The 20,588-nt window shown below is 49.8% G+C and overlaps 2 protein-coding genes across 5 annotated transcripts in view; one reads left to right on the top strand and one right to left on the bottom strand.

Moving 5' to 3' along the window:
• CYTH4 (cytohesin 4) overlaps positions 1–697 on the bottom strand; it is an 18,394-nt gene extending 17,697 nt beyond the window's left edge. The window contains exon 1 of one of the 2 annotated variants that reach the window (XM_017738049.1): positions 404–697. In XM_017738049.1, coding sequence (XP_017593538.1) covers positions 404–580 — 177 coding nt within the window. In that variant the 5' untranslated portion in view covers positions 581–697. The remainder of the gene's footprint in view (positions 1–403) is intronic. The other variant, XM_008636426.2, reaches the window with a different exon arrangement.
• Positions 698–9,346: 8,649 nt separating this feature from the next.
• On the top strand, positions 9,347–17,893 carry RAC2 (ras-related C3 botulinum toxin substrate 2 (rho family, small GTP binding protein Rac2)). Of its 3 annotated transcripts, none has more exons than XM_008636425.2 (7): positions 9,347–9,538; positions 12,492–12,563; positions 13,748–13,865; positions 15,289–15,351; positions 15,725–15,884; positions 16,761–16,895; positions 17,628–17,893. In XM_008636425.2, the coding sequence occupies exons 1-6, from the start codon at positions 9,504–9,506 to the stop codon at positions 16,889–16,891; spliced, it is 579 nt and encodes a 192-aa protein (XP_008634647.1). In that variant the 5' UTR covers positions 9,347–9,503; the 3' UTR covers positions 16,892–16,895; positions 17,628–17,893. The 3 variants fall into 3 exon arrangements, with proteins under 3 accessions (XP_008634647.1, XP_017593542.1, XP_017593543.1); XM_017738053.1 differs by lacking the exon at positions 9,347–9,538 and adding an exon at positions 10,392–10,495; XM_017738054.1 differs by lacking the exons at positions 9,347–9,538; positions 17,628–17,893 and adding exons at positions 10,392–10,495; positions 17,389–17,604.
• Positions 17,894–20,588: the final 2,695 nt, after the last annotated feature.

Genomic DNA, 20,588 nt, shown 5'->3' with positions numbered 1-20,588 from the left:
CCACTGAAGAGCTTCCCAGAGTTGCATGAAGAGCTTCCCAGAGTTGCATGAAGAGCAGCCAAAGCCTGCAAGTGCTCACCCCAGGTGTCACATACATCATTGACACCGAGGAGTCAATTCCCAGCCCAGCCCAAGCAACCAGAGCAGTAACACTCTCAGCACAAAGGCCCATTCAAACCAGTGAGAAAATTTCTCTTGATGTGAAAGGAGAGCGAGTAAAATGCCCAATGCTGAAGACTGACAAGCAATTAACTGTACCACCAGGGATCTCCCAGCATGTCATTCCTCCAGCCACCAGCCGCAGCATCCACTCTGGCTGCTGGGATCTCATGGTGTGCTCTGCTCCATCAAACTGAGTGCACAGCCCTCACCCCATGAAAGGCACACAATGATTGAGGCTTACCAGCAGGACAAAGATCCATCCTGAAGAGCACGATATATTTTCAACACAAGGGTTGTTCCTCCTTGTATTTGGCTTGTTCAGATGCTTCACAGAACCGAAACTTGGAGCCAGCGAACAAGACCGCAGAGGCTTTGGGGGGGGCGGGTTTCCCTGTGACTCCTCCCTTTCCCTCCTCATCCTCCCCCCCCCAACCACCTCCCCCACGATCACATGTCACAAGCTTGTAGCAGTGGAGGAAAGTGTGTGTGCATGTTTCGATGAGCTAACAAGGGCTCATTGGCTACTTCGGAAATAAAAATGCACAAATGTATTTCCATCCCAGCGGCTTTTTGGGGATCTCTGTTTGAGGAGACTAAAGTGAGCAGTGAGAGGCTTTCGTCCGAGATCCTCGGGGGCGGGGGGGAAGGAAAGGAAGTTCTGGATTCAGAAAACCCATCTGATTGGGGAAGTGGTTTCATTTTAAAGGGAAGATTCTTCCGTGTTAATTCTGCAGCAGGTTGGGGTGGGGGCAGGGATGGGGATGAACACTCCAGAATTGGGGAATTGTTGATGGAGGGGAAAATAATGTCGTCAGACTCTTCTGCCTCTTTCACTGCTCAATAAGGCACTTTAATTGTAGCTCCTTCCCCCCCTCCCCCCAACAAACTGTTTTTCTCGTGAAACCTTGTAAGTAAGAATAGAGTGAACTAAGAAGAAATGCAGTCCTCTCTCAGGTTTACCAATACTGCTGCTGGTGAGAGAGCTGGCATTAGCAGGACTGTTGTGAAGGCACTTGTGCTGCTCTGTTCTCTTGTGAGGCACAGAGGTGCTCTTTCTTCTCCAAGCCCTCCACACAGCTCCAGGAGGCTGTACACACCACATCCCCTTGGGTTGTTTTTGGTTGCTGTGTGATTTATGCGGTAGACCTGTGCTGTAGGCAATGTGGGGAAAAAATCCTCATGCAGGAGAGGACCATGTCAGAGCTGTAAGAACTGATGATTGAATAAATAGGTCAAGGTCAAATTCAAAACAGGTGTAATGCCCAAGTGCTCTTGCCTCTTCTGGCAAGATTGGAGCTGTAGAGGGTTGGCTTCTCTCCATCCATGAACACTTTCCTCTGAAGCACTCTACATCCTCAGCTCCCCAACCTGCTGCTGTACTCATGGCAGTCACGGCAAAACAGGGCCAGACTTGTACCTGCCATCTTTCCCCGAGACAGCAAGGTAGAGTTTGCAAGAGCATTGCACGTGTCGAAAACTAAGAAAAGCTTGCATCTGTGCACACTCACCACCACATAGAAGAGGCTCCTGTGAGACTGAAGGTCCTTGACTCCCTAGGAAGGGAAGAGCTATAACCTTCCCACATTCCCATTCGCTGAGTCTGGTCTGAAGTCCTCTGGAGAGAATAACTGGCCCTTTAGAAGGCTTGATGTGAAAGGTATGATCTGCCTGAACACTCTGGCTAGGGTCCATTGCTCTAGGGCCATTCAGCCTCACGAAGAAAGACACAGATTGCCCTCCCTTCCTCCCAGTCTCTTGTATTTGCTGTAACCTGCAGCTATGCTGTAGGTTCAATGCTGTTACTGGAGAGGACAAGAGCTCTTATGAACCTCCAGTGAAGAGTGGGAGATATCCCCACCTTAAACATGTCAAGTGGCAGTAGAAATCCAGAATGAATGTACACAGGCAGCTGTAGGCAGGGTCACAAACAACCTGTGATCTTTAGGAAGAGTCGGTGGCAAACATTTAGGACTCACTTTCCACAGCCAGTTTCAATATTTACAAAGAAGCAGCTAGACACTTACCTGGGAGTAAAAAAAAAAAGGATAAGAGAGTGAGCTACATGAATGCGAACTGATTTCAAACTCTTACACCCATGTCTGTCCACATTCTTCATTACACACAATGTCCACACCTAAAAGCTATCAGAGGCCTGCATTTGGGTCACAAATTTTCAAAAACCTACCCTTTGTAAACTAAATTTCTGTCTTGCGATTCTGGGCCACATAGGAGGAGAATTCACTGCTCCACAGTCTGGCCCAGAGCCCCCAGTTTCTTCACTGGAGCTGGTTCTGGTGTGTCACCTCCAGTCCTTCCTTCCATCACTCTTTTCTACAAAAAATAGTTTCAGCAGTATTGCAGCTGACATCAAGCAGACATGTCAACCTAAAGTACTCCCTTGAAGGTGTGCTCTTGCCTGTCTCAAAGGTAGGAGACATACAGGCAGCTTGATCAGGGCTGCCCTTACACACGTGTGTGTGAGCAGGACAAACCACAAAGACCTGCAAACGCCAAAATGGACACCTCTGTACACTGCAGAAGTACTGTCAGCCACTCCAACAGAGTACAAAACCTGGCCCTGTGTCTCTCCTGCATACTTCCTTCATCTTTTAGCTCCGTGATGTTTCGTTCCAAAGCTTTTCCTGCCTGTCTGTTGGAATGCCTGAATGCCCTGTTTTGAGACCTTGTTACTCTTTCAGTTCAATGATCACCTCCACTACTTGCATACCTCTGGTTCTGCTAGCCTTGCTTGTGACACTTGATGCACTTTAAATGCTTTCAGTTATTTCAGCCAGAGGAGTCTGAATGGGAAATGCACTGATAAAAAACTGCATGAGTCTGTGTCATGTGAAAGCAAAGCACCCCTGAGATGTTTCCTCGTGAGGGTACACAGCAGATAGGATCATATAACTAAACGAACCCTGGAGCATCTCCCATTCTTTCCAAAGTGCAGGGTAAGGATGTCTCCCTGTCCAGGTCCCTAGTCCTCCACCAATTCAGATGGTGGACAAACTACTTCAGTTTTAGGCTTACCCTGGAGCAAAACAACCAGTTCCTCTCTTGAGGAAACCTAGAACCAGATGAGGAGTCAGTCTGCTTGAGCATCCCAGACAGGCAACATGGACCTGTAGTCAACTCAGATGGATACCAATACTACCCCAGCCAGCAGTGTGTCAGAAAATGCCCTTAAGGTGTCACATGTTCTGTGGTCATGGCATCAAAAGACCGTGAATGGACTACAGAACAGAACTTCGATTATTTCAAGTAAAAAAGGTAGGGGGACAGCATCCAAAGAAAAACAGTGACAGAGAGAATGAGGGAGAAGGGAAGGGAAGGGAAGGGAAGGGAAGGGAAGGGAAGGGAAGGGAAGGGAAGGGAAGGGAAGGGAAGGGAAGGGAAGGGAAGGGAAGGGAAGGGAAGGGAAGGGAAGGGAAGGGAAGGACAAATGAAAATTAATCATGCCCTAGGGATATAGAATCATCAAATATATCCTAGGGGAGCTGAGGTTTAAATGCTGTACAGTGTGGTCAGAGCTGCCCACAGCCAGTGGCTCAGAGCCTGTGGGTTCTCCCACAGGTGTCATCAGCAAGGCCAGTGTGTGTGCAGTGGGGGCATCCAGGCTGGTCCAGCATGCTCACCTCATCAAGCATGGGCAGATTAGGCAGACTGCTGCAGATCAATACTCCAGGCATTAGTCCCTGTGCCTCCTGTGCCAGGGACCAGTTTTTCTCCCCAGATGCTCCCTGACTGCACACAAAAACTTAAATTTGAGCTGGAAATAACTGTTGTTCTGGTGGTCACGATGGAAAATATCAAAGCAATAATGTGGGTGCACTTTCCCATTGCTTGGTACAGACTTAAAATAATTGTGTAAATAGAAAGGAAATATAAATATTTCCTACTACTTTCAAGGGGATAAAGACAGGGACAAAGTGCCATGTATTTCTCTGTGCTGAACATATCAACTGTATTCCCACAAGTCTCCACAGAGCGACAAAGTACAGATCTGTTCAAATACAATAGCCCCTCCAGGAGGCTTAGGCTGCCATTCAGGTTGGGCTTAGGGACTGGAGTCTATTTTAAAGGTAGAAAGATGGCAATTATAAAAGGCCATAGGCAAGAAGAAACCCTCTTATAAAAATTACAGAAGGGCCACTTAGAGTCTGATAAACTTGAATGAAGAGCCAGAGGGATTTTTTTGTTAGGCTTGAAAGTGCAGCAAGATTGAAGCTTTATGTCTTTGAAATAAAATGGTAGAAGGGAAGCACAAGATTTTACTTTGGTAGTTCAGGAAATATTAGTCTTATAAAACAGAGTAGCTATAGATTTCCTTAGTACTCTAAACAGCTCTTTTCACTTCCCTGGTGCAGCCTTCCTAGAAGACATCATCTCTTACAAGCAAAGATATGTATTAGATGTGTATTTACGAAACACAGTATATCTAACATCTGATAACGTATAAAAGTGCTAGCAGGCAGGGGAGTCAAGTCATGCAGCTGACACTCAAGTTTGAGTTCACACATATAATCTCTAGTCCCTGTTACCTCCCTTCTACAACAGGCAGGTGAAAAATGTTGTTCAACTGTCTAAGCACCTTGTGGGAAAGAATGCACAGTCAGATATTGATCTGTATTTATTGCCAATAAAGTGGCAGACTGGTATCACCGAGATGGTGGTTGTCACTGCCTGAGAATAAAATATCTCTGGGAATGGAAACCCATATCAGCATCCTTGGGGACCTGCAGAAGTACAGAGAACCAGATAAGGGCAAGCCACGAAAACCCGGTATGATTTAGTGTCTGTGAACAATTTCTCGACTGAGGGAAGTGCACATGTGAAACAACCATCCCAAAGAGCCTGAAGCCCAAAGGTTTGCGCCATGCTCTTCTGCTTACCCACATCCATAATGGAGAAGAGGAGGAGGAGGAGGTGAATCTCTTTCAGTGCTCCAGGTAGGAAGATGGCAATGGACCTGCTGTTTTGGCCCGAAGTGGAAAGGCTGAGAGCAGCCACGCTCCAAAGACAGAGAAGCATCCATGACACAAGGTGTCAGGAACGGACCACCTGCCCCTGACTGCAGTAGTAAGCACCTTTTGCAAGTTGAGTTGCTTATGATGGATGTAAATGTAGGTAGTTTGTGTTCAGTGAGGCTGGATTGGAAACGTCATTCTTTTTCTAAGCTTCTGTTTGATTGAACAAATTTAGGCTGGAGAGGAGGGCCACATCAGAAAACAGACCCTGTACGAAACAACTCCACAGCTTCTCTAAGAGGGACTGCAGAACATCATTGCCCACTTCAGTTATGATCTGAGCTCTGAAGTCAGGACAGGCTTTTCAAGCAACTGTGGCAGTCTGAGAAACCACAGCCGTGAAGGCGGGAGGGGAAGCAGCAATGGGGAGGAGTGGGAATTTTGGAAAAGAGAAGCAGCAAAGCAAGAACTAAAAGCAGGAGACAGATGGTATGAAGCTGTGTCAAAGGGGAAGTGGGAAGGTGCAAAAGGGGAATATAGGAAGTGGGGAGAGTTTGCAGCCCAGTCAGGCTGAAGCAAATTAATGTTTACCCTGGTGGGCACCCAGTGCACAGAGAAAAGTTCTCATGGCCACTCAGAACTGCCTGAGAGAGAGGTCACATCAAATAAATCCTATCAGGACTCAAGGTAGTGAGAAGACATGCTGTGACTATGTCCTGTGCGTGCAAAGAGATGAGCCTTGTGCTGCCTCCATGAAAGAATCCTCCCTGCTATTCTGCCTGTGCTGAAGGACAAGCCTCCTGCTCAGCTCCTGCCCTCCTGTACATGGCTGTGATGTGCAAATGTCATTTCTGAAAGAGCCTCCTTACCTTTTTTCCATCATCTTTGAGGGGGTAGAACACCACAGAAAGAGAGGGAGAGATAGGTGGTCCTCACTGCTTTGGGTCCTTGTGGGGGAAAACAGCATCATGCATTTCCTCCCTGGGCTGCAGTCTCACATGGGTGCCATGCAAGCCCAGCACATCCAGGCTGCTCTGAGGTGATCCAGCTCAGGACCCTGAAAGCCTCCCAGAACAAAAGTGTCTCACTGAGCAATTAATTCCCATTAGCATGTCCCTCAAACTCCGCAAAGGGAACAAGAAACCCCAGACGTGTGCCCTGCTGCTCATGAAGAAGGAAACTTGTGTCAAGAGCACCTCTTGGTGGTGTGAGAGGACATCAGAGCAGCAGCAACACATCTGTATGTGCTCAGTCCAGGTTTATGGGCCTATTTCCTGCAGGTTCCTTCCTTTTCCTGCAGCGTGAACAAATGAAAGGTTTTAATGCAGCAGGTGCCAGTTGTTCTTAGAGTGATTACTGTATGTGTTATTTGAGTGTAATATCCCATTTTTAAATAATCCCATTTAATCCCATTTAAATATGATGGAAAGAAATATCCTGAAAGCTTTTATGTAGATCCCTGTTGTCCCTCTACAGAGGCACTGGTGGAGGAAGGATGTTTATAGATTCACAGCACGGACCTCTGACTGGACAGGAACTGGCTGTCCATTGCAGCTGCAGGGAATTATCCTCCAAAAGTAATTTGCCCAGAAATGGGCTCTTGCCAGGACTTCACAGCTCATTGTTGGACATGCAGAATTACAGTGCCTTTTACATAGGGCTCACCTGAACGTGGGTTTCCACAACAATCTCTCTTCCCTAACCAATTAACTGGTCTTCTTCTTCTCCAGTCTCTTCCACACTGCCAGTCCCACAAGTCCATATGCCAGACTTTGAGGACAAAAGTAAACACCGGTGTTCAGGTGTTCAGCATTTTTCTCCTGCCTGCCACCAGGTCCTACTATGCCACTGGTTGGTCTTCCATCCAGTCACCCTTAGCTTGAATCCTGTCCCTAGCATCCCCATATTACTCCCTCCCAGCTAAGACTCAATGTATACTCCAGCTCTCCCCAGCTCTTTCCCGCTCAGTCCCCATCCTTCTCACTCCAGATGTTCACTCTCTTTTTCCAACCTGCTTCTCCCCAGACACATAAGAGTTATTGGAAACCCTCAGAGAAAACATATGGCGAAAACTGAAATGTTCCTTTGGAGAAGCTGATTCCCAATGCAGTTTCAACAATGCCCAAAAAGGGGTTAAATCCCTGCTTGCCTGTCCCAGGCTGCCTGCCCAACCTAGATTTCTCTGAATCTTCGTTGGCTCTACCAGCTCCAGCTCCCTCAGCCCTCACTTGTCACCCAGATGTCTCCCATAGAGAGCTCTTGATGTGCCCAGGGAGTCAGAATGGTTTTTCTCCATCCGCCAGCAGCATTCTCTAGGGCCTGATACACCTGCCTTCTCTTCTAGCTGAGTTCTTATCTCCTGGCCCACTCTATTCTGTGCCTGCCTGTCCTTTCCAGCTGCCCTCTGTAAAAGCCTTTGTCCCTCTCTCTTATGTCCTTCTCTGACCTGTATTCGTGTGTCCCATTCCTGCTTTTTTGGTGCCATGGGTTTCCCTTCCCCCCCTTCCCCTCCCACCCACAGAGGGAACACCTCGTACAGCTGGTCACTCTGTGCTTCCGAAATAGCGGCAAGACTTGGAAACATTCCACGGCTGAAGGTTTCTGGGTTGTAGCTGAGTGACAGCTGGGAGCGCTCTCCTCCAGAGCAGGTCCGTTGCAACAGCCTCCTGTGGCTGCAGCAGCACAGAGGTCATCAGCCTTTGGAGAAACATTTTACTCAGAGTTCCTTCCTTCAGGAACATCCCTGCTGCAAACCCACTGTTCTTGCTCTAACTGGCCTCCTGAAAAAACCTGGAACTTCTTAATTAGTTCTGTGCCACCATATCCCATCTTCTATAAAACCCATCTCCTGCCCATCCACTCACCAGTTCAGGCTGGAGCATGTGCACACATACACTCTTTTCAAGGCTTAATGTTGCATGGGAGGAGAAGGAAGGAAGAGGAGGCAAACCCTCATTTCGATAATGGAAAGGAAGGAGTAAAGCTTCTCAGGATCATTCTGCTCTTGTCTCTTCTTTTTTAGGGTAATTGCTTCCTTCTTCTTAGTGCTTAGCTCTAAAAATCTTTTATTTTCTGAGGCCAGTGAGGACTGCCTGAGAGAGTTGGAGTAGTTCAGCCTGAAGAAGAGAAGGCTCTGGAGAGACCTTACTGCAGCCTTTCAATACATTAAGGGGACCTATAAGAAAGAACAAGGACAGGCTTTTTAGTAGGGCCTGTAGTGACAGGACAAGGGGGGGCTATAGTTTTAAACTAAAAGAGGGTAGATTCAGACTATATATAAGAAAGAAGTTATTTATGATGAGGGTGGTAAAACACTGGAACAAGTTGCCCAGAGAAGTGGCGGATGCCCCATCTCTGGAAACATTGAAGGTCATGTTGGATGGGGTCTGAGCAAACCTGTTGAAGATGTCCCTGCTCATTGCAAGGAATGTGACCAGATGGCCTTTAAAGGTCCCTTCCAATCCAAACTATTCTATGATTCTAAGATACAAGAAGTTTGGCAGCAGCTCCCACTGGCCACTTTTGCACAGAACTAGTGGAGAGGTTGGATAGGAAGAGACTGGTTTGCAGGGGCTTCTCTCATCCAGTCCTGGCTCTCATGGTACCGTAACGAGAGAGAAAACAGTTCATTGCACCCCTTGATGCATTTGTTCACCTTCATGGTGAGCGCATAGGTTCACACAGCACTTTCTTGTAGCAGTAATCTGGGCAGGGGAGGAAGTGCAGCAGTACCTTATCCCCACAGGAGGGGAGGGATAGAGCAGCCATTGGGTGGCAGCTGCTTTCGAGAGGCTGCGTGACTTCCTTGTTCAGCCTTCACAGTATTGTTCCTTGTGATGTTTCACCCTTGACACTTAGGGGCACTAGGAGGACCTGAAAAACCTTCACTGTCCCTCACCACCCCACTACTCCCACTTCAGATTCCCTTCCCTGCTTACTCCTCCTCCAAAGCTTGGATGATAAAGGAGGGAGGAGAAAATCCACCCTTCCACATTCTCACCCCGCTTTCTAACCCTTATTCAGCTCCCCTGGAAAATCAGTTTGGTGCCCCCCCCCGCTGTTCATTTGGATGAGGTGGAATGGGAGTGGGTGAGACACACAGGGAGAACAAGAAATATTACAGCAGCCATCATCCCCACCAAGAAGTCACGCCAGCTCCGCCTTCAGCAACGGCCTCGGCCACAGAGCTGCCGCTGCGGTGGAGGGGCGGAGGGACCGGAGGGTGATCGTCGAGTGAAGTTCCCTCTTCCACTTCCTCCCTCCTTGCAATCTGCTGTTCTGGTACCCACATTTGCCCATCCCTCCCTGCTGTTTGCCTTGGCCTGACTTCCCTTTGCCTCGGGCTCCGTCCTCAGCCACGGGTCCAGAGCCATGCAAGCCATCAAGTGTGTCGTGGTGGGAGACGGGTACGTACCCTGCGGGTCTGCTGCGGGTGCGGGGCGGGACAGGCTGTGACCAGGGGCATGAAAAAAGTGGCTGCTTGGTGAAACTTCCCTGGCTTTGCTTCTGACCTTCTGCAGGCTTGCTACTACTGCAGACATGCTCCCTCCTCTCTCCCCAGGGCAGGGGACATTCCTCTGGGGAGCACGAAGAGGGCATTTTGCAGGGCATCTGCATGGAAATGCAGATCATCCATCTACATTTCCATCTTCATCCATGGAAAGTGGAGCAGGTCTGTCCCACGCACAGGAGGTGATGGTGTTCCTGCTAGATTCAGCTCGTAGGCAGGAGCAGTTAGATTTAAAACCCATGAGGTACAAGTGCTCCCCTGCAGGTGAATGGCTCCTTGAAAGCCATCTGCTCACTGGGAATGACTGGGAGAGGGCATGACACTCTGGTCCTGGCAGGATGTCTATCAGGATCTCTATGTTCAGCTTTTCTTAGCAGGTTATCTCTGTATTGGAGTGTGGTGGAGATTGTTGGCAAGGGGGCCTCTGTGGGCACATGGAGAAGCAGCTCTTTCCACTGGGATAGGCACAAGTATAGGGCACTTCGGGAGTGGGAGGTAACAAAACCTTGCCTTCACAACATGGTGGCTTCTCTGCCCATGTCCCCTGATTCCTGGAAATGGCCTGATCCAAGCCATCAGTGAGTTAAGCAGTCATCACTGCTTGGGGCAGGAGGGATGGAGCAGACAGAGCGACTTGTTGCCCTGTGGGATGAGTAAACGCAAGGGAGGGAAGGAGGAGAGTCTGTGCTTGGAATGGAATAGCTTGATTCCTTTCTACCTAGAAGCTGGCCAGACTATTATCTGGGGCAGCTGTAAGGTGGCAGATGAAGAGACATTTACAGCAGTGCTGCTCCCCACAGTCACTTCCTCCTTTAGAACTGGCCTGGGAAAGAAGATGTCTGCACACAAAACAGTACGTGTCGGACATGTTCTCAGGGGCTGGGGCAAGGGGATGGGGAGGAGGGACAAGGAAAGACGGAACACCAAATAAAAACTAACCTGTAAGAAAAGTCCCCTGAAGGTTTTAAGCTGGAGCTGGATGAACAACTCCACTGGGCATTTATCTGTTACCCAATTCCCCACTCCCCAGTTTGCCCCTCGCACATAGCACCAACTCTGTAGCCTTCCCTCAAGGCAGCATCCACCTCATATGATGGTTAACCCCACCACATGCTCTGCTCTCAACCCCTAGGACCTCAATTCCTCTTAAATGTCTTCTGCCTCGTCATTTTGCTTCTCTGTACACTGCACTTCTGTACAGCTCTCACCATCTTGCCACACAGCCCCCACTGCTCTGAGCTCTTGGTTCCCCACCCCTCACCTCCCTCCCAGCCATGCCAGCAATGTTACCCTCTTGGTTCAACCCTAACAACCACAGGACCTTCTCCTCTCACTCAGCTCACATGTTGTCCCATAGCTGCTGTGCCCCCACAGCCCCTCCATCATGCATCACTGACCTCTTAACATGCCCTGGGTTCAATCACAGGAGCCTGCAGGTGCCACTAACCTCAGCTCTGTGTTGTAACCTTCACCCCTTCACTGACCATTTGTGCACCTCTCTGTTCAACCACACCAGTTCAGAATGTCCCCCTCTTCCACAACTGATCCACTCGCAGGCCCATAGATCTGAGGCATTTCCTGTAGGGCTTCACCTCCCTCAGTAGCTCTAGGATAAGAAGGAAGCAAGGGACCTGGGGAAAGAGCAGGGACGGAGAGAGGAGGATCTAAGAAAGGGGGGTGGCAGGAGTAAGAAACAAATGTCAGAGCACGCCGAAGAGCTCCGCTTCCTCCTCAGCTGCCGCACAGTCCAGTGACAGAGGCAGCTGCCTTGTGACCAGGTGCCTGTCAAGGGCACACAAAAAGGCAGAGCTGCAGCCCTGGGGCAGGGGACTTTGCAGGTATGGCTGAGGTGGTTTGAGTGTCCCCAGCAGCAGAATTCCAGCCTTTGCCCAGGAAAGACCTCTCCCTCATCCTGGGCTGTGCTAGCTGAGACATTTCCTGTGTTCTGTAACTGAAACATGGCCAAGCTTTCCCAGGCCACACAAACCTGAGGAACAGCATCCCAGCAGGAGAAGGATTTTCTTCCCAACACCTGTCTTGGCTGCTTTATTTTCTTCTAACCACCTTCTGTGGTGAGGGAAAGAAGTGCTTCTTTCCCTCAGCACAGGCTTCACCTTGCCCACAACACCTTCCCCCACACGACAGCCTTATTGCTCCTTATCCCACCAGTGCTCTCACCCAGTCTGGACTGTGCTGCTGCCTTGCTCTCCACCCTGCTGCAGCATGTGTGTGTAGGAGACTGAGGGGAGAGAAAGGACCAGCTTCTAGATCAGAAACACCACCAGCAGCCTCCATCTGCCATGGGGGCAGGCACCTTTTTGGCTCCTTACAGCTCTCTGTGCAGGTGTTGCTGCAGCTTACTGTAGATGGGAAAGACTGGGTAAGTCAGGAAAAGCTGCTACCAGTCCCTGGCCACAGCACCTGAAAAGCAGGTGGGAGTGCCTGTACTCGAGTGCTGAAGCTGGCATGGCAGCTTTGTCATGGCACACCGAGGCAACGCACCTGTCCTGGCTGCGAGCCTACAGCACTCTGCATGCACTGCAACATGGGCTCCCACCTCCATCGCAGAGTGGATGCGTTTTAGCTGAGTGATCTCTGTACTAGACCGTAAAAACAAGCCTTAGCGCTCAAAGACAACAAACATTTCTGGGTGACATCCTGTCTTTCTTCCTGCCAGCTTTCTAACCTGTGGTTATGCACTCTCTGGTCCTGTGAATGTGTTTCTGCTTTCAGGGGTTTACTGATAGGGCTAGGTTAGAGGTGTGGAAGGATTGCCCCATCTCCATCTCACCCTAGCAAGACTGCCTGCACTGCCATGAATTCCTGCTATTGTTTTCTTTCTCTTCCAGGGCTGTGGGAAAAACCTGTCTCCTTATCAGCTATACCACCAATGCCTTCCCAGGAGAATACATCCCCACTGTGTGAGTAATGCATAAACAGGTCCTGGAGCGGGTGGGAGGCATGAAAACAGGTTGCAAAGAGGTGCAGTGACCCCTTGTGCACTCCACGGGTCACAATTTCCATGCCAAGCAGAGGAAGGTCAGCCAAACCAATGAAGGAGTCTCTAAGTTTGGATCTGTCACCTTTCACCAGAAGCAACCTTGTAAAACCCTGGTATAAATAGGACATTTGAAAGACTCAAGCCAACCCAAGGTCTATCAGCTTGTTAAGTGTACAAGTAGCAGGTGAGATCCTGCCAGCCAAGACAAACAGGCACTAGGCTACAACAACTGGGTCGGACCCAAGAGAAGGCAGGTGGATAGACATGGGACCCCACTTCCTTCCTTGTCCAAGACACTTGCTGTTATTGGAGCAGTCATAGATTCTGCATGGAGCAGAATTGTAGAATTGGTTGGAAAAGATCTCTGGGATCATTAGCCTAGCCTACCACTAACCTAGCACTGCCAAGTCCACTGCTGAATTGTGTCCCTTCTAACGTGCATATGCCATGAACACATTCACAAGACCTTTGTGTTGGTCCCTCCCTATCACTGGTTTCCCTTAGTCTGGGAAAAAAGTACCAGAAGGACCAGGAAATAAAATTTTCTAGGATGAGGGTAGGAACTTCTCTATTGTCTTGATACCCTTTTTTTCTATCAAAACTTTGCTCCTAAGCATGCAATCCTGACAGTTGTCCTAAAATATTTCAAGCCGAGTTGTCAAAGAGCAAGGGGACACACATTGTCCTCAGTTCCAGCAGGGCTGTTGAGGAGTGAAGCAAACTAGAGAGACATGGATTCTTCTTCACTTCTAAGAATAAAACTAAGTCTTAGAACACAGAAGAAAGACAGGGGCTTGGCTCTAGAGCAGATGCAGTTGTGGGAAGGATGTTGGGAAAAAAATGGGAAAAGAAAAGAGTTTGTGGACCTGCATGCAAGGTATCAAAGGTGGAGCTGCAGCCAGGCACCTGTCCAGGATAGCTGAATGATGGGGAGGAGGTTGATGCTGAGTGGGAATTCCATAAGGTGGAGGTTCACAGAAAACCAGTGTCACCCAGGTGAGGAGAGAAGAGGAATCCCCACTCTTTGCTCCTGGATGCACCTACACTACTGGAAGGCCTCCCTCTTCTCCTGTTTGAACCATGGCCTATGTCTCTGAATTTCAGGTTTGATAACTATTCTGCCAACGTGATGGTTGACAGCAAGCCTGTAAATCTGGGACTTTGGGATACTGCTGGACAAGAGGATTATGACAGGCTGAGGCCACTCTCTTACCCGCAGACGGTGGGTCACACTCCATGTCCCTCCTGCCCTCCTCCCTCGGCTACACCTCCACCCCTCACTGCAAAACTCAACATGTGCCTTGAAACAGTGACAGGATTGTTACTGTTGCTCTGCCTTTTTCTGAGAATATCTCTGGTGATATGCAACTGCCTTGAAACCCGAAAGTTAAAAGACATCTAAGGATATTTTGGAGCCTTTATCTGAACTCCCATTACTGGTATAACTGAGCAAGAGAACGAAACATTCAAAGGCACTTTTGAGACCAGCTGACACTGACTTTTTGTGGGGCAGATGCCTTACACAGCCCTGGTAAAAAACCTTCCTTTTGTAAAGTTAAGGTGGTTCATGGAATTTAAGAGGCAGGAGCTTGCCACATTTCTGTGAATCCCACTCTTCTGACTTCTGCCTTTTAAAAGAGATCTGATGTGTGGGCATGTGTTTGATCTGCTGGTGCCTCTAGCAGAACAAACGGGTGCCTCAGATACTGTGTTCACCAGTTTTTCACCACACTGACAGAGTGATTTCAGGGTCTAAGGATCACCTTCCCTGGAGAATGTTGTTTCAAGCAGTCTTTTGGCAAGCTCAGAAAGACCTTGCTGCATCAGACATTGGTCTGAAGGTTGCCACTGCAATCAAAAAGCTTAGGAATTGATTAGAAGTTACTTGTTTGGGCTAGGTTCAGCCACCTAAAAATCAGACACCTGGTATAAGGTGTTTTTGCCTGCAGTCAGTGCAAGCAGGTCTATTTCTCAACAAGATGCTTGCATCCACCCTGGGACATTTCCCAAGGATAGGTGGAGGAATGTTTCTCCAAGGTTTTTGTCTCTGATAGTTGTGGAAGTATGGAAATGGATAGGCTGGGTCTGGCACCACTGCTCCAGCTAGGTGAAGCTGGAGGAAATAGATATAACCTTGATGAGCTGGTATTGGTTTGGTTTGGTCTGGTTTTAAAGGAAATTTGAATTCTGCCATGCCCCGGAGAATCGCTTACCTGGAGAGCCGAAACTCTACCTCCTTTGAGTCCTGCAGGTGTGCTTTTTGGGCTGAAACTAGGTCTGTCTCAACTGTGGGCAAAATTACTTTGGCCTGAAAGCTCTCTGGTGTTCCGTGAAGAACGAGCAGGAAGCTGTCAGGCCATTTCCCATGAGGATGAGTGTGCAAACCGCAAAAACCCCATCCTCAGAGCTGACCATTTGGCTCTTCTGATAATGGTGGCTATGGTTACAATGACTCAGGGGAGCAGAGATCCTTCTCTCCACCAGAGGCAAGAAGCAGCAGTCAGGACTTTTGTATTATAGAGAGAGCTTTCCCAAGCACAGCCCTCTGCTGCAGAGGGAGGTTGTTGCCCACACAGACCTTCCCTCCCCCTCCGCTTCATCATGCCATCTCATCCTAACTCTGCACCATGGTTGTATGCCTACAGGATGTCTTCCTGATCTGCTTCTCCCTCGTCAGCCCAGCATCTTACGAAAACGTCCGTGCTAAGGTGAGACAGGGTATTCTGGTCCACCAGGGAATGAGGGGGCTGCGACTGGTGCTGGTCTTGCAAGAACAGTGACTATGGGTGGAGACTACCACTAGGACATCTAGGTTCAGGAGGTCATATGTCTTTTCTGTTAGTCGGAAGCCTCCTTCAGATGCCTTTTCTGGTTCATTTCAAAGAAGGTGGCCAACTCTACTAATGGGCCTAATTCAACTTGCTGGGCTATTGTGCTGTCAGATCACAGACTTATATTAGGAAGGACAGGCTGTTAGCTACCTTGCTGACATTTTTTTCAGGAGTGCCTCTTTGTTTTCCCATGTGCATGTCCATATGTGTGTCTTCTTCTCACATCTTTGCCATTTTGCTCCATTGCTAGTGGTTCCCCGAGGTGCGGCACCACTGCCCAAACACTCCCATCATCCTCGTGGGCACAAAGCTGGATCTCCGTGATGACAAGGACACCATTGAGAAGCTGAAGGAGAAGAAGCTATCCCCCATAACATATCCTCAGGGTCTTGCTCTGGCCAAAGAAATAGGTATGTGTTTGGGGAATCATCTTGGACCTACCGAAAGGAGAGAGGCCGAAGAAAAGGGCTTCCCCTCAATTTAACGAGGCTTTTGTAGAGGTATCTCATAGTGGTATCCCCGAGGGACATGAGGAGACACATCCAGGGTCATGGGACAAAAGGCACTTCAGGAGACTCAGGAAGGAGATCTGCTCCTTGAGGAAGACTGAACCCCTCAGCCCTCTGTTTTGTGCCTCTCTCTGGTCGCCATCCTTCACATACACACACAACTACACGCTTTCACATTCTCCTCCCCTGTTACTCTGCTACTTCTATCTGGGACAATATTTCTTCTGTGAAAGCCACAGCTGCGCTGTGGGCAGAGGCCACTCCTCCATATCCGGAGAGAGGCAGAAGAGAGGTTTTTAACCTCTGTCAGGAAGCGTTGCAACTGCAGTTTCCTGTCCCTGCCCCTGTCTGCTGGGGCTTATACGTGCAATCCCAGGTATGGGTGTCTCACCCCACTATTCAGATCTTCTCAGATGTGGCACACAGATGTAGGAGAGAGGGTGAGAAACACAGCTTGAGGGAGTCTTCAAGAAGGAGTTCAGCAGAGGGAGTGTCTGGCCAGGATGACATGGTCATCCTCACACAATGGCTCTGCTGTGGCTACATGGGTAGCCATCAGGCAAACCTTGGTCTAGTGCAGCTGGCAAGCTTTGCCCTGAAGTCAAGACTGTCTGAGTGAGTGAAATGTGTCCTGACAACGTGTAATGTCTTTGATCACCTGAGATGCGTTTATTCAGCTCAGGCAAGAGCCAGGCCTTGCTTTCTAGCACAAGGAGCAGAAACCTGGGTATCCCCACTGCCTACCCCCCATTGCAACACCTGCTTTCCTCCTGACAGACTCTGTGAAATACCTCGAGTGCTCGGCTTTGACGCAGCGCGGCCTCAAGACGGTGTTTGACGAGGCCATCCGAGCAGTCCTGTGCCCGCAGCCCACCCGGACAAAGAAACGGGCATGCAGCCTCCTCTGAGCAAGTAAGTCTGACAGGGATCCCTGGGATGACACCAGTGGTGCTTTCCTGCTCCTGAACCCAGATTGTCAGGGCCACTGTGTTCCTGGTGAGCCTGTTGGAATGGGTCACCTTCAAAGAGAGAGAGGGAGACAGCACACCCTGCTTGGGAAAAGGACAGGACATGGTATGATAAACCCAGGATCAACTTCCCCCTCCTTTCTGCTTGCCTGTGGGCAAGTTTGTTCCCATCTCTTGATGTGGGGCAGCCTAGGATTTTGCACATGTGCCCTCAAAGAGAAGAACTGTCTGTCAACTTCTGCCGCAGAGGGAACTACATCCAGGCTGCTCTGGGGATGACCTGCTCTGAGAGCTATGAAGCCGTAGAATTTGCCTATAGAAAATAAAGCTGTTCCTTATTCATGGCAGTTGCCCAGCAGCCCTTCCTCTTACCAAGCCCTGCTCACCTCAAGGGGTTTTTTGTATTGATCACTGGCAAGCGGCATCTTCTCCTCCAGGACTCCTTTACTTCTCCTATTGTCCCTACCTGCCTCCGTGTCAGTACAAAGCAGCAGAGGGAGGAGACAGGCTTCAGGACAAGAGGCAAAGCTGGTCACATCCTGATGAGAGAGAAGAGTGAGAGCTTGCTAGTTTGGACCCTGTCCCTTTGGACACCCACCATCACCAGAGCAGAGGGAGGGAGAGCAGGAAAGTAGTTGAGCTGGTATTATGAGGTCTGTCCTGTTTTTGGCTATAGATCCCGGCCTTGTCCTGATGCCAGGTGCTGCCCAGCACACAGGAGAGTGAAGGCTCCAGCAACCCAGAGCTCAGCACCTTGGGGCGGTCATTGCTTTTTACTTCTGCCAGCTTGAAAGACTGCTGTGGGTCTGTAGCACTGGTTTGTCTGTTTGCACAACGTCCCTGCTCTCACCTCGCCTGCCCACCTGCCCCTTCCCTTCCTCCCGGGCCCCTGAGGTTACAACGTAGTGAATAACACCCAATAAACAGACTGTACATTCTTGTCATGTCCATGATGTGTTGCACCTCAGGGGAACACAGCCCTGAGGCCGTGAGCAGTGGGATGGCTGGGCTGGAGGCACCTCCCTGCTGTGCTCCTCATTCAGCAGTGATAACACAGGCAGCTCCACACGGAGCCTGGTGAGCCCCAGCTGCTGTAGGATGATGAGACCAGGCCTGATTCATCCTCCAAGTTCTAAGTTCATCCTGCTAAGTTCCCAGCTGAGCCCCCTGCATTCCTTTTGCCTTTCCTCTTCTCAGTCTCCACATGTTCAAAGGAAAAGTTGTCTCCCCTCCGCGCCACACAGAGGATGGGATGCAGGCTTTGGGAGGGGACACCTGGACCCAGACACCTCTCCGTGGGGACTGCCCCTGCAGGTTGCTGGGGACATCCTTTCACATTGCTGATTAATCCTCCTAAGCTCTGGCACTCACTCACACTGCCAGACACAGGCGGAGTGAGAATAGGAAGGGGGAGAGCAGGGAAAAAATTAAAGAGGGAGGAATGAGTCACCAGTCCGGACAAACTGCCTCCAAGACTCTAAAATTAAGCTGAAGAGAGTGGTCCCAGCGGTGCTATGGATCTGGCAGCTGTGAGCACCTGCTTTCCTGATGCATTGCAGGGACTTGAGAGTAAGTGTTACAGGCTGGTTGCTACTGCCACTACTTGCAGGAGAGAGGAGGGCTCGGGGTGTGATGATTGGCACTGCAAAATCCTGCAGTCCTAGGAGGGCACAGAGAAACCATGGAGTTGAGCCAGATTGCTGCTCCCAGATGCAGCAACACTTCAGAGCTTCAAAGGCTGCTTCCTGCACTGAGGAGGTGCGTTGGTAATGCCAGGTACAACCAGCCACAGTGAAGCCCCCGAGGTACCCTGCTGCCAGGGAAACTCCTGCAATTTCAATTCATGGTCAGCTCTGAATAAGGCAGTTCATTCAGTGATGTGACTCATTATCTACTGATAGAGTTCAGAGCAACCCTGGCGGGCATCCTGTGGCAGGGAGTTCCACAAATACCTGCACTGCACGTGGGCTGCTGGATTAATTGCCCAGGGCCCACCCAAAGGTAATGTAAATTATGTCAACCTAAGCCCAGAAGAGCAAAAATGAAGCCTCTGGTGTGGGCATATGCCTGTGAAAGCACTTGAAAATGGGATCTAACCTCCTTTAAACATCCTAAGCATGACTCAAAACTATCTCTTCCCAGCGGTTTATTACATCTCTCCAGTTTTCAAGCGTTGGCTTTTACCTTTTCAGTCTGCCCCATCCCCTATCACGTACAGCAATGCCTACCATGTGTGTGAAACAAAATTCATGTACCTGGCTACCTGTGGAGGTGCACAGGCTGAGCTCTTCTCCCAACACAATCTAAGCACAACCCCCCACTGGAGCTGAGGCAGAGAATGGGGCACACAACTCAGAGCACTGAGGAAGTGATCTGGAGACCTGGAATTTGTGATCCTATGACTGTGCTTATGCTAACAAGTCCTGCAAGGGTTAGCAGGCCTGGGTAGAACTCTGCTGTTGTGTGGCTCTGTTCCTTCTAAAAAACGAGCTCAGGGGCTTCTGCATGGTGCTACAGACACCTGCCCTGCCATGGTAAAGAAAAACCTCTGTGTGCTACCCGTGCCATTCCTTCCCCAATGAGGCCCACTCTCTCTTGTGTGTCTCCAGACAGCATTGTGGCCAAGTTCTAGCCTAAAGAGGCCTGACAGCTTTGAAGTCCTGTACTGCCTTCATCAGCTCACCTTTGAGCAGCACTGGCTGCACATGAAGTTGCCCAAGTAGGTTTGGAATGCCAGATTTTAGACCCTGGCTATGTTGTGCTCTAAGAGATACTTTCTTCTTTTGTTAAAGCTGGAATTTGCCCCAGGGGCTTAAATGCTCACAATAACATTGCCAAATGTCAAGAACTGGGTGATGCACAGCACAAGGAGTCACTGATGTTGGCTGCAGGGCAGGAAAGGGGGTGAGGATGAAAGGGAAGCCCTTTGTGCTGGGAATGGGATGGGGAAATCCTCATGTCCTTCCTGGAAGAACTGCTTGCACAAAGGAGATTAATTTCTCTCTTAGATCCGTTTCTTCTTGGGTCTATGCCTTCCAGCACAGATGAAATCTGCCAGGACAGTTTGGGGCTGTTAAACTGCAACATTTTCCCAATGAAGGTGCAAAAGACAAGAGATCGTGTGTGGAGCCAGGGAGGGGAAGGAGTTGAAACAGACTATCTGCCCATCTGCCCGTATCTCCATCCATCTGGAGGTGCTCATAGGGCAGAACAGAAGGGAGAAGGGTTTGTGTGCTCAACATCCACGCGGATTTCTGAGCACCCTGCCAGCCAGAAGGTTTTGCTGTGTTCCTGCTGCTCCCAGCAGCACCAGTCTTGCCTGCATGACCCTTGGAACAGGGGCCCGGTCTCCTGGGTGCCCGCCCAGGGGAGCCGAGCCGAGTCGCCCCCTCCGCCCACTCTACCACCTCACAGCTGCTCTCTGCATCCCTCTTTCTTCCTCTCCCTCTTCCCTCCACTGTCTTCAGCTTCTTTTACCGCACTCCTCATTCCTTCATCCTCCCCTCTTCTGCGCTCCCCTTATCCCTCTGCCCATCTGCTTGCGCCTCCCTCTCCCCCTTTTATTCTCCATCCCGATATCTCCCCCCGCTCTTCTTCGTTCTCCTGCCCTGTCGTCCATCCCCTCCTTCTCCTCCTT

Source organism: Corvus brachyrhynchos, unplaced genomic scaffold (assembly GCF_000691975.1).
Source record: "Corvus brachyrhynchos isolate BGI_N302 unplaced genomic scaffold, ASM69197v1 scaffold56, whole genome shotgun sequence".
Lineage (NCBI taxonomy): Eukaryota > Metazoa > Chordata > Aves > Passeriformes > Corvidae > Corvus > Corvus brachyrhynchos.
The sequence above is the reverse complement of the archived record's forward strand: the minus strand, read 5'-3'. Positions and strand labels throughout refer to the sequence as shown.